This window comes from Semicossyphus pulcher, unplaced genomic scaffold (genome assembly GCF_022749685.1).
Source record: "Semicossyphus pulcher isolate SPU_LCO1_2020_fin unplaced genomic scaffold, fSemPul1.0.p SCAF_5, whole genome shotgun sequence".
NCBI classification, from domain to species: domain Eukaryota; kingdom Metazoa; phylum Chordata; class Actinopteri; order Labriformes; family Labridae; genus Semicossyphus; species Semicossyphus pulcher.
The window spans coordinates 7,143,625-7,156,957 of NW_027211726.1; the positions used below are offsets into that span (position 1 = coordinate 7,143,625).

The following is a 13,333-nucleotide window of genomic DNA, read 5'->3' on the forward strand; positions in this document are numbered from 1 at the left end:
CTCCCTCCTGGGGAGACAGATGTGAGCTGAAAAGACGCTCGTCAACTTCCGGTGCATAAACACATTTAGTTTCAAACTCAAAACCAATCTAAAAAGAGTCAAAAGCTCCAATTTTTTTTGTCGTTTCTTAAATTTAGAAGTTTCTCTCTGCTCTCAGCACTTTAAGAATCACTGCAACTGAAACTCAGTGCGGCTTAAATTCAGGATTTACCACGGAGTCTCGCGCCCCCTTGTGGCGCGCCCAACAGGTTGCAGTGGTGCATAAACAGGAAACAACATTCAGCCAATCAGCTCCCTTCAGCACCATGGACAGGGCCTTCACGCAGCATTACAAGACTATTGAATACATAAAGAAAAACACGGATGCAATAAATATTTGTATCACTGAAAAATAGAATTTATTGAAAAGAGAAAAATAAAGTTTTCTTTCATTTAGTGTTCCTTCATTTTGTCACAGATTAAAGGTAAGTAGTATTGCACCTGTTTTTAAGGTAGTCTACATGTATCATTCACCAGGTGCGTGATCATATCACACATACATTTACATACAATCAAACAGAGAACTTTCAGAAACAGAGAGAGGAGGTAAGGTGCTTGTTTTGCCTTCATAGATTTACATTGGTTTGAGTTTTGTTTATAACTTCTTTATTGCATGTGTGGCTAAACAAACCCTTTCCCAATCATTTTGTTTAAAGTGAAGAACAACAAGAAAAACCAGCCCTGTGCTTAATATATTAAGGATTACGTTTGTAGCAGACCCTCTCATGTTAAAGTGAATATATGTTATCCTTCATAAAACCCTCTTAGCTTCACAGAGATATCTAACATATGGGGGTATCCATTGTGCAGCAGGCGATAGCGTAGATAACACTGATCCCACACAGACTGCCGGCAGTCACCATGGTGCTGGAGCTGAAGACACTATCGTCAACGGTGGTCTCTGGTTCGCCGGTGGTCGTGATGGACGGGGTGGTCATTGTGGACGGGGTGGTCGTGGTGGTTGGGGGCATTGTGGTTGGAGTTTCTTTTACACTGAAGGTGCGAGACTGTGCGCCCCATTCCTTCAGCGTGAACACCATGGTGAGGTTGTCACCTGCAGGGAGAAGGGGTCATTATTGTGGTGAGTCAAATGAAAATCCAACTCTGCTATAAACTCACTTGATCTGAAAGTAAACATTGTTCTTTTGGTTTGAAGCATTGATTTTTAAAATAATGACGCAGACGTACCGCTGTTGGGGATGGACAGGTCGGTGAAGTTTGCCCAGCAGGTGGAGAACAGGATGGTGGTGTTTCCCTCCAGTCCACTTACGGGGTTTCCACTGGAGTCCTTCAGGGTGGCCGTTACGGTGAGAGTCGTCACTCCCACAGAGACACAGTTACCCTGCAGACGACGACACAGGTCAGCGTTTACAGACAGAAGCTTCTTAAACATCACGTCTGATCTTCTGTGTTTGACTTTTCCATTTAATGTCTTTTAGTTATTTCAGTCAGGAACACTCTCATCATAGTTTTAACCATTTATTGCCAAATAGAAATACAGTTATGCTCGGCGCTGATGATTCCGCTTTTGGTTGCTCTCTAGGTTAGCCGAGCAGCATGCTACGGCTTACCAGAGGAGCGCAATGCCAATGCCAGTATACAGAGTGGGCAAAAAGCAGTCCATAGGGAGGAAATGACTTGGCTAATAAAAATGAGGAAGAAATTTTAAATCAAATAATAATTTGAAAAATGTTTAATCTGATGTTCTCAACAAGGTGAGTTTAGACTAAAGGAGAAATATGCTCCTTTAAAGATGTTTTTTTGACTCTTTTTTCCACCCAACAAATACAACGGTTAGGAATAGGAAATTCTGACTTTACACAGCGAATCGGCCAAAATTAAAGTCAAACTGAACTGAAGATTTGGAGGACGGACAGTTTGAGTTTATTATATAGGGAACATCCATCCATTATCTACACCACTTATCCTGTTCAGGGCCGAGGGGTCATTGGACGAGAGGCAGGGTACACCCTAGACTGATCACCAGTCAATCACAGGGCTGACACACGGAGACAGACAACCTTTCACACACACACACTCACACCTACGGGCAATTTAGAGTCAGCGATGAACCTTAGGAGCATGTCTTTGGACTGTGGGAGGAAGCGAGGGAAACCACGCATGCCCGGGAAGAACATGCAAACGGCACACAGAAAGGACCACTATGTCTGAACCGAGATTCGAACTAGGAACTAGGAACCACTGCACCACCGTGCAGCCTATAGGGAAGATTAATTTGTTAAACAATCTCCAAACTGAACTCTTTTAGGTAGAATTTTTTAGGTATATCTGACTTGAATAGTGAAAGTAAAAAATGGAGGAGAGGGATTCAGTAAAAGCCCACAGCTGCATTTTAACCCCTCAACAATAGAACAATATTAAATCCATTTTATATTCTTTCTTTGCCTTTAGCATCACATCTAGCTGCAGCTGCTCAGCAACAGTGATCTGCTTGTTGTATCTTTGCCTCACCTGCTCGTCCACAGCCATGAGACTGGGCTGCTGCTGCAGAGGACCCACAAACTGCCCGGCTATCGGCTCCTGCATCAGCAGCAGGTTGGACACGCTGGACACGAAGCTCACTTTAGGCTCCTCCCTCGTCACTTCTTCCGAGGCCTCCTGCGATGTAAAAGCAGCAAAGTGTCAGAGCAGTGAGATTAAAACAAAACTTTCACAGAATTTCCTTTAAAGGGTATTTTTTTATTAAGCAGACATTGTTCGGATTGAATGTCGAAGTTTACCTTCTGCCAGCTGGGGTCTGATGATGGAGCAGGAGGTGCGATGACACCCAGCGAAGACACGTTGTAGCCGATTGATTTACTGAGGTTTCCGGAAAGCGCTGCCTGACCCAGATCATTAGTGATGGCCTTCAACAACTTGAAGTCCTCTTCATCTGAGAAGAGAACACAGAGATGTTACATGTAGGACCATCAGAGGGCTGGATCTGAAGTTAGAGGTCAAAGCTCATACAAAGTCCACTAACCGTCGGTGGTGTTGTCTGTTTGCTTGACTGGAGGTTTCTTGATCTCCACCTCCACCTTCAGGCCGGTGGATCTCTTTCTACGGCGGGAGCCTCCATCCCCCCGAATGATGTTGGTGACTCGGATCATATTCGGGGGAACTTTGAGGAACGTGGCGAGGTTCTGGACCAGTTTATCTCCGAAGAACTCTTCCTCGGTCATGGCTGGCAGATCGAAGGACAGGAAGAGAACCGGGGAGGTTCTGATCTCTGCAGCTTCTGAGCCTCTCAGCACGACCCTCACCATCTGAGCGTCGGGGTCGAAGAAGTTGGAGCCCATGGTGGCGTTCAGTTGGGGGACATATTGATCTGGAGGGATAAAAGAGAGAAAATATGATTAAAATGTAGCTACTCTGACCCACAGTTTAACCCACATCTTCTCTATCAAAGATGAAAGAGGCGTGTTTGTTACATCTACATTTGCTGACAATTAAGAACTCTATGACCCTTATTTTTATGATAAAATAAGGCAGCAACATTTTCAACTAATCAGCGATGCGTCTAAGGCTGTCCAATTTTGAAGGCTCCTTCAGATGCGGCCGACAAATGCGTCCTCCGTTTCCCGGGCCGCGAAGGATCCATCGGGTGCATCCTTCGCAGCCCAATGTATCCTGAGATTCATTGGGCGCCGTCAAGCGAGATGTCGGACTCTTGAACCGCTGAGGAATACACTTTAAAATGTAAAAGTTTTTGTCTTCAACTCAATCGAATAACAGCGATACAAATGTGAAAGGGGCCTTAAAGTAATTATCCTTAAAAGCGACAGGTGCGGCGTTTGGTGACGCAAGGATGAGGGCGGGTACTGACACACACCATCAAGCTTGTTAGTCATGTTTTTGTTTTCTTCATATTTCCTGTTTTATTTTGAAACCCCTGTCTCTGTCTTTCAGATCCCTGGGTCCTGCGTCCTCTGCCTCATGTGTCACCCCGCCCTAATTATTACCACCTGTGTCCTGTTACCCCTGATTACCTCTTCATATATACCTGGTGTCTTCCCTCTCGTTGCCAGTTCGTTGTGTGTTCCTCGTCGCAGCCCTTTTTCCCCAGTGATCGTGAGTGTTTAGTGTATCGACCTTTTTGCCTGTTTTATGATTCTGCCTCTGCCTACTCCTCTGGATTTGCCTTTTTTTGACTGATTATTGTGTACCGAACTTGGACTGTTTCTTAAATACTCTATAGTTGATTACCTGCATTTATGTTTGGCATGCGTACCTGCATAGAGCGGCTTCTTCAGGGTGAAGTCAGTTTTTGCAGCGTTCCACTTGGCATTAGTCGGATCGATGAATTTGTTGTCGACGTACACGTCCATCCTCTGCGGCTTGGAGTAAAAGACTGACACCCTGACGCTCTGCACAAACATAGATAGATAGAGACTAATATTAACCTTTGACTGAAAATAAAGTTGTAATAGTCTCGAGGTCGTGCTCTTACCTCAGATGGATCGGCGTTGAGCAGCATGAGGCGAAGTTTCTGCGGGCTGACGCTGCTGAAGTAGACGTCATAGGAGTTCCCGGTGGCCACGATGCTGTGGAAGAGAGACACTCTCAGCTGGCAGGTGTAGCCTGCACACCAACCGTGATCCTGGGGGCCTGAAAGCAAAGGCACACAACTTTAAAGACGCATCCTTCCTGTTTCGTTTTTAACAGATACTATTGTTTAGAGTTTTTAGGGTTTTAATCATATCAGAACTACACAATCTGTCCCACCGTTAATCAGATCCACATAGCCGCCTCCCAGCACAGCGACAGGGGACAGGCGTCTTGTCTCCGTGTCAGCGTCCAGACTCTCGATCACCAGCATCCTGTAGTTCAGCCCGAAGCACTTGTAGCTCTGCCAGGAGCTCATGAATGTGCAGTTCTTTCTGATTATGCCTAAAACAAACACATTTTGGAAATCAGTTTAGTTCTTATTTCTCTACTGTTTAATGAGACTTCTTTGATCGAGCTGGTCTAGTTACCTTTGTGTGGAGCGATCTTGTCCACAGGGATGGGGCTGCCGTCTTTGGCTGTGATCATGACTGTAGGGAGGCGGAAGTCGCCCAGCCCCCTCCTGGGATCACCTCCCCACGCGAACTCAGACTGGGGCAGGACAGTTCCCACTGCTGACAGGAACGAACCGTCCAAGTCCTTCAGCATGGTCTTCTTCTTCGCGTCGCACTCCATGTCCACGCAGTCTGAAGGGTTGATTTTTCTGACGCAAAAAAACAAACAGTTAGCGCTTTTATTTTGAAAATATAAATGTCTACACTGATTGTTAAATGTATAAAAAATGTATTAGTTTAGTCTGATGATTTTAAAAGCTTGTATCTGTTCATGTTGAATGATTTACTTCAAATCGGCCCTGTGGATGAAGACCTTGGCGGCCTCCTCGCTGTCAACCATCTTAATGCCTGAAGCATGTATGGGGTGCTGCAGGTCGTCGTTCATCGGGTTGGTCATGAACATGAAGTTAGACTCGCTGGAGCAGACGTTTCGGAAATTGACGAATGTCGTGTCTAAAAATGAAACCAAAAAATAAAGAGTTAAAAGTTTTTCTTCAAATCATTTCTTTTTTGCCTTTGTTGGATAGGACAGCTGAAGGGAGCAGGGCATGACGAACACTACCGGGAGCCGAGCCTGCGACCAGTGCGTTGCTCTGTTCACGGGGCGCCTGCTAACTGAGCCCCTCTCCAAATGACTTAGTGAGGAAAGACTTTGTCTCAGAGCCTGAACTCACCCTCCACTGTCATCAGTCCTTTGATGGCGTTATAGTTAGTGCTCAGAGGATAATCCATTATCGGAGCCGAGTTGTGGGCTGATGCGAAGTTTGGCCAGCAGATTCCAGATCTGCCGCCTGTACGGAGAGAAAACAGACACACAAAGAAGGAAGCTTTTCTTTTAACCAGTCTGTGTTCATATTGACAAATATAACATTATAATGAGCCACTTTTCAACAACGTTTCAGCTTGTAGGAGCCGATTTGCGCTCCGAGGTGTATAAGTAGGAACCTTTGTGTGGTCAGGTGTTTTTGACGACACACACACGAGCTGCAATAGCTGGTGGCAGTACTTGTGTTGGCCGTTTGTTTGTTTGTTTGTATTTGCATGTTAGAGATTCAAATGCCTCTCAGACTCTTATTCAACAGACATGCATCAGACCCGGTCAGGTAATGCACGGTGTAGCACCTCAGTGGCTTAAAGCGTTGGCTTCGCCTCTACAAGTTCTTTGTTGATCAAATCAAACTGTTAAAATGACTTAATTATAAATGAAAATAAAAACAGGTTTCAAGTTTTCATTTTCTGTATCTAACTTTTCAGCGGGTTGTGAGCTGAGACACTATATTTTAAAAATGATCCGATTAAGGCAAATCTTAAAACATTCAAGGCCTTTTAAACTTAAATAAAAGCATGAAAATCACTTAAATCTACTGTCTGTCTTAGATTTAAGCTGTGTGTTGTGTTTGCATCGTACCATTAGGGGGTCTTGGGGCACGATTGCTTTTGCTCTGTAGAACATTGAAGTCACTGTTGCGCAAAGTGTCCGCACAGTCGAAGCTCGGGCTGCTGCCGACGACCAAGGAATGCTGGGAAAAGAGAAGCATCAGGAATATGAAAAACCAAATGAGATGCGAGAAGTACGAGAGGAGAGGAAACATTTCCCAGGGCATTCTCACCTTGAAGTGCGTAAATTTATCTGCAAATTTGTGGGAGAGAGAAGGAGGGCCGTAGATCATCGGCATGACGCCCATCCCGTTGTCCACCAGGGTCACGTTGGAGACGATTACACTGCTGGGCGTCTGTGAGGGTGAGACGGTGGTATTTGTCAGTTCTTCCGAATAAAATGTACAGAACACTTTTATCCCGAAGACTGTGGTCTTTACTTTATCAAGATTCAGAATCGTTGAAGTCAATAAAACTCACTTACATGAAGACCGAAATTACATTAAAGGCGCCTCAGGAAGGAAACGTTTGTGCGGTAGATATTATTTTGCCAAGCTTGAGAAAGAAGTTTATTCTTTTCAGACCAAGCTTTAGTAATTAGATTAAATGTAAGGAAATGTTTGACCACTGTTTCTGTATTTTGGGCTTTTCTATACCCACAAGGGTCGGGCACTTTTAAATGACAATAACAATCAATCCCCAGTTGTTTGGATCACAGGAGGCTGCTCACTTATGCTCTGTATTTCCGCTCTCTATTGCTGTATATAGTGCTTAAGTAAAACTTTATTTATATAGCATTTTTAAACAAATGTTACAAAGTGTGTTATTTCAAACACCACACAAATACCAAGTGACAAACCTGCGACAAGAGGAAAATATTCCAAGAGAAAATTATATTTTATTTTTTTTAAAGATTATTTTTTTGGCTTTTTATGCCTTTATTTCAGAGAGAGGACAGTGGATAGCGGCAGAAGTGGGGCAAGAGGGACAACATGTGGCAAAGGGCCAAGGGCAGGAGTTGAACCCGGGGCCGCTGCATCGAGGACTATAGCCTCTGAAGATGGTCACAGATTTAACCGCTGAGCCAAACAGGTGCCCTCGAGGTTTTTTTTTTAAACATTTGTTGACCAAAGGTAAAGAAAGAAAACTCCACACTGTTAACCAGTGATGTGCGAGTCATTAGTCAATCGTTCGAAACTCTTTTTACTGACTCAGGAGTCATGAGTCCTCATCTCCACTAACTCGTTCACTAACTCACCCCTCCTACCTGCTATCAGCTACTGCAAACTGCAAATTTGGGGCGAGACCAGCATCTAAGTTTCAACTCAGTACTCGCTCCCACTGTCCATCGCCCGGAGCTTGCTCCCTGCCCTGAGCTGAAGGTCTGACTCGAGTGACTCGATTCACTCACTGAATCACTCACTCGGTACCTGCGAAAACGAGCGTCACAAACCCGCGAAATGACTCGTTTTACGATCAGAAATTTATCAAGATGAGCTAAACTGAATCTCCATTAATGTCCCGACAGGGCGACGGGAGTCTCAAGTGCTCATGCTGGGCCGATGGGGATTCAAGCTCTGGGTAACTGACTCACGTGACTCGAAAAACCTGACTCTCTTTAGTGAGTGACTCACACAAACTAAAAAAAGAGTGGAACCTCCCACCTCCACATTGCTTTTTAGTGAATTAAGATAAAACGGAGTAAGTATAAGACATAGACAAAGTTCAGTACCTGGTAGTAGATGCCGTAGTCGAAGCACCTCCATAAGAAGAAGTCCTGGATGAGGCTGCAGCCGGGCAAACCGTCCATGTTCATAAAGACTCCGTACAGGCCGCCGTGAGCCTCGTTGTGTATCCACCTCTCCATGTCGTTCTTGTTTCCTGCACAGGAAGTAAGTGGAGGAAATAATGTTTGACATCAGTCTGAAGTCTGGTGAAGAACATCCTAACATCATCTTGGTTCAATCGTTTCTGTTACCTGGACACGGTTCGCCATTGATGCGATAAGCCACTCTCTCGAAACCCGCCACGATGTTGTTCTGCAGCACCACATTTTTCCCCTTGTGCACCTGGAAACAAAAATAAAACACACCGTGAAATGCAGAAAAAGATATTTATAGTAAAACTGGTTCTTCTTTGTGTTTTTTAAGGACAGACCTCGATGGCGGCTTGCCAGTCCAGGCTAGAGCGCTCCTCTCTGTCCTGGTACGACCCGGGCCACAGCGCCATCATCACCAGGTTCCCCCTCACTGTTATCTTGTTGCCCCAAATTCTGATAGCTGCAAACAGGGACGCATTTTAACATGTAGGGAAAAAATGATTATAAATTATATAGGTTTAACAAATCATGTGGACTGTGTAGGTGACAAACGATAATGTGGAGACTCATGCGAGCTCGTTCAGCAGCACTGCGTCATGCGCCATTCTCCACAACACCTGACAAACACGTCCATCCAATTTGGCATCTATTTAAGCGCCAAGATTTCTGCCCCCGCTGCCCTACACCAGTACTGCGCTGTCCTTCAGCCCCACCACCACCCCAGCATTTAACATATCATCTCATCACTCCTCAAGTTACTGCATACAAAATAAATCTCTGAGGAGCGATGAGGTCGGAGCCCAGACGCCAAACACAAGCTACGTTCTGCTGCTGTAATAAACATTTCAAAGTGTCACAAAGGTGAGTTGTCTGACCGAGCCGCGTTTACCTTCTCCCACCGTGTGGTGGATGACGTTATCGTCGACCTTCAGTCCCTCTGTGCCAAAGACTCCGATGGCTGGGGAGAAGCCGTCGTGGAAAGCACAACCCTGAATGTACGATTCTTCCACAGAAACCTTTCGACACAAATAAAAAACAATATTCATTTTACATTTGACACATTTAACAGAAACTTTCTCCTTTGTAAACACAACAACAAGTCTAAACAGCAGCTAGTGGTCATGTGAACATCTTCTGAATGTTACAGGAAATCAAATATAAAGATTGTTTTCAGCTCTGCGGTCCAGTTAGACGATGTAGAAGAAAGATCCTCAACTTGGTCTTTCTCTAAGTATTTGTTTTTTATATATATATATATATAATTGTGATATTCTTATTTACTTCCTTTTTGTTTAAATTTAACTTTTATATAAGCAAAAAACTCTTAAACCCTGACCGCCTTATATGAATACCTTTTGGATTTGTCTGTAGCCTCCACATTCATGTTATAATTAACATTTAGTCCTGTAGTAGGTGTTAGTGTGTGTTTATGTGTGTGTGCGTGGCTTGTACCTCTCCCAGGTTGAGGAAGGCCACAGAGTGCCGAGGGTCGGATGGGTCGGTCCAGCCTTCCTGACCGGAGCGGTAGAACTCGACGTTCCTGATCTGAGCTTTGCCTTTAAGAAGAAAACATCAAACAGTGATGTGGTGAATGTGTTTAAATATAACGCAGTGTTTATATCTTATATCGTTATAATAACGAATAATAAAACTTTCAAGATGTGATAAATCTTAGATTCGGGTCGTGGCTGATGATTTTTGTGAGCTTTAGTCGATAAAACAGATGATTTAATGATTTGTTTAAACTTTTTTTGGGCCTTAAAACAACCAGGACACTCTCAGGTATGTTCAGAGTTATGGATTCAAATCATTTCACAGTTTATAAAGGAAAACGTCAAGAGACAAATAAATCAAATCACCTGCTTCTAATCTGTCTGAAAATCAGCTTTAAACATTCCTGGGAGGTCTGAACCTCTTGTTTAGTGATCATCTGATAGTAATACATCAGTGAATACATTTTATCCACTTAAACAATAACAACAACACCTCTGCATACCTTTATAGCTGATTCCATCTGAGGAGAAGGTGCCCACCAACAGTCTGGCTCCGTACGACTCCTGCTTCATCTCCTTGTACTCCTCGCCGATGATCTTAATGTTTCTGGTCAGGAGACCGACGTCAGCAGCCAGGGTGTAGGAGCGCGATGTTCCCGAGACAGGATGAGTCTCACCTGAGGACAGAGAGAGAGGAAGGAGTCTGAGACACTTTGATCTGTCCGAATAGCAAATTAAAATGTAACAATTAGCTGAATATCTCCAGAGACATGGGCATTAAAGAGGGGTATGCTGCTCATTTAAAGCTTCATATTTCACTCGTGGAGTAGCTTAGCAAAACTCTAACACTGGTGCTCTGTGCAGGCCCTCATACAGCCTCTGCCTGAAACGACTCCGTCAGCTCTGTCCCTTTAAGAAACCCCGCCCCTAGAAGCCCACTTTCTTCTGATTGGCCAGCTCTCTGAAGCCTGCTGAGACTGCACTTTGTGACGTCACAAAGTGCAGCGTGTAGAAAGGACTGTGTGAAAGCTGGCGTTCACAGCAGCCCGCAGACTGAGCTGAGAAGCCTGGGGATTACTCCAACATACTTTTACCTACAGATCTGAAACTTCACCCACGTTTAGTCTGAACATCCAACATTGTAACATTATATATATGTCTTAAAATGTGAAACAGCATAATACCCCCTCTTTAACTTAAATGTAAATGTCCAAAATGATTGCAAGATGTTGGGCTAACCGTTGTGTTTGTGGCTCAAAGGCTGGTCCAGGGTCAGGGTGCGGCCGTCCGCTGACACTGCAGCGATCTTGTGTTTTTCAGTCTCCCACGTGTTGTAGCTGCTGGTCGAGATGCCGATCTCGTCTCCGGCCTGTGCACACAAGCAGAAATGTAAACAAATGACTGAATACTGCCCTCTGAAGTATTTGTACAAGAATAAGAAATTTTATGTTAAACACAGAAAACTTCACATTTAACTTCAAAGTAAAACCTCTGACCTGCCAGTCGACAGATCGCGACAGCGTCAGCGTCTTGGATCCAGCCTTAGCAGTGGCGGCCAGTTTGGCGTGGTTGACTTTGTGAGGTTGACCATAAAGCTCCAGTGTGCCAAACACACCTGTGATACAACAGAAACACACACCGAGTCAGATCTGAACAATACACAGAGCCTCCCTGTCGGCTGGGACTTTTGCTTATGGAATCATTTAATAGAAGATTAAAGGATTATGATTGAAATGTTGATTTCATTTACAAAACAAATGATTTTTTTTATTATTTATCTAATATTTTGGGGAAATATTTGGTGGCAGATTGGGTACTATCAATGTCTTTTAAATAAATAAGTGTTTAATATTTTGTTAAATACAAGTAACACAGCACTCACAACAGAATAATACCCAGCGAGCACCAACCGGGATTTCAACTTCGAAATGTGGCTGAAAACAGTTCTGAACGTCTGAGACCTCATTTCAACCTTTTCAACCGGCTAAAATACAGTTACGACATCGACGTGTCAGAAACACATGTTTGTTTTATAGTTTTTATAATGTGAAAGGATGAAGAAAGTGGTGATTGCGGCTGCATTTCTCCAAAACCATTTGCAGCAGTGGGTTAAATCCGGTCTACACAAAGACGTAATTTCAACGCATTTTATTTATCAAACAAAAATCATAAACACAGCGCTTTCTGGGCTGTGTGATGTTAACAAGAAGGCTCGAGACATTTGAAACATCCCCCTCAGAAGAAGAAAAAATCAGACTGAGCATGTGCAGGTACATCGGCTCTGCAGCTCTGACTACGAAGGCAGAACGACCCCTGGATGCTGATGTAGTTCAGTAATAGCTGACAGACAGATGTGTCTCAGGAGCAGCTGATGGTGTGGCGTAAATATTGGGACAGTTGAGGATTTTAACATTAGAACAAATCCTTTTTTATTTACATGCGTTTATGTATGTACTTGTGTTTATGTGAGAGACACCTGTAAAGGTAAAACTGCAATGTGACTGGCTGTATTTCATGTACTACTTTTCCTTATATAAACTAAAGGAGAAAAAAGGGAATGAATATAAATTGTGTAGATTTAAATATAAGACGAAACAGTGACATGTTCATGAAGTTGATTGTGTTTTCTTACCGAGGACTTTGGACCCCTGGTTGGGTCCCCTGGGCAGAAGCCAGTCGGTGCTGCGGTGGTTTCCTCTCAGTTTGATGTGCAGCTGACCTCTGAAGGGCTCGTCGTCCCACCCTGCGATCAATCTGCCGCCCTGAAACAGACAAAACACCAACTTTCTGAACATGCTGTACCTGGCATCAACTACCTAAGGACTACTTTAAGTCCCGTTACACTGACATTTATCAACACAAGAAGCAGTTTGAGTCAGTTTTTAGAAGTTGAAATGAACCTGCTGAAACACATTTTAAGGATGAACAAGATAAATATAATTTAGCACTTTAGTGAGATTAAGATGAAGCCTCATAAAACAGATCATTTTTAAAATGATGACGTGGACAGTTAGTGAGATTTTTAATGACACCGACCTGGATGGAGATGTACACGGCGTCCACCACCACGGTGTTGTATTCAGGTGCAGCTCGACTCTGTCTGCTGGACGCGTTTAATTTGGTGTCGGGGATCTCGAGGACTCCAACAACTGTCAGCTTGTTGAGGGAAGGAGTGTCGCTGTCCAGAACCACCCACTCACCTGTAGTTTAACAGGAAAACGGAGATATTATAATCACACTACAGCCATATATAATTGGGTTCAAGCTGAATCAAAGAACATGATCAAATTATTTGTCTTTTACTTTTCTTTTAATAGATATATTTGGTTTTCTTCCAGACGTACCTGGTGGGATGACCACGTCACCGCCCTCTGCTGGTGCAGTGAAGTTATTTTCAGCTGAATTTTCCCAGAAAGAGGCGTTAGACCACCGACTACAGAGAAGCACACAAACAAAGGACATTGGGTGAGAGGCGGGGTCACACCCTGGACTGATCGCCACTCAATCACAGGGCTGACACATAGAGACGGACAACCTTTCATGCT

At 44.0% G+C, this 13,333-nt stretch overlaps 1 protein-coding gene across 1 annotated transcript in view; it reads right to left on the reverse strand.

Moving 5' to 3' along the window:
• Positions 1-373: 373 nt before the first annotated feature.
• LOC138608384 (fibrocystin-L-like) overlaps positions 374-13,333 on the reverse strand; it is a 52,882-nt gene continuing 39,922 nt past the window's right edge. The window contains exons 53-76 of the mRNA XM_069680962.1: positions 13,133-13,221; positions 12,825-12,988; positions 12,421-12,550; positions 11,285-11,403; positions 11,028-11,157; positions 10,292-10,465; positions 9,748-9,851; positions 9,185-9,311; positions 8,634-8,755; positions 8,455-8,545; positions 8,209-8,357; positions 6,710-6,832; positions 6,508-6,619; positions 5,774-5,890; positions 5,387-5,552; positions 5,016-5,248; positions 4,765-4,929; positions 4,490-4,647; positions 4,271-4,406; positions 3,023-3,367; positions 2,781-2,932; positions 2,512-2,658; positions 1,228-1,381; positions 374-1,093 (exon numbers count right to left, since the gene is read on the reverse strand). Of these exons, the coding sequence (XP_069537063.1) occupies positions 822-1,093; positions 1,228-1,381; positions 2,512-2,658; positions 2,781-2,932; positions 3,023-3,367; positions 4,271-4,406; positions 4,490-4,647; positions 4,765-4,929; positions 5,016-5,248; positions 5,387-5,552; positions 5,774-5,890; positions 6,508-6,619; positions 6,710-6,832; positions 8,209-8,357; positions 8,455-8,545; positions 8,634-8,755; positions 9,185-9,311; positions 9,748-9,851; positions 10,292-10,465; positions 11,028-11,157; positions 11,285-11,403; positions 12,421-12,550; positions 12,825-12,988; positions 13,133-13,221 (3,679 nt within the window). The 3' untranslated portion in view covers positions 374-821. The remainder of the gene's footprint in view (positions 1,094-1,227; positions 1,382-2,511; positions 2,659-2,780; positions 2,933-3,022; positions 3,368-4,270; positions 4,407-4,489; positions 4,648-4,764; positions 4,930-5,015; positions 5,249-5,386; positions 5,553-5,773; positions 5,891-6,507; positions 6,620-6,709; positions 6,833-8,208; positions 8,358-8,454; positions 8,546-8,633; positions 8,756-9,184; positions 9,312-9,747; positions 9,852-10,291; positions 10,466-11,027; positions 11,158-11,284; positions 11,404-12,420; positions 12,551-12,824; positions 12,989-13,132; positions 13,222-13,333) is intronic.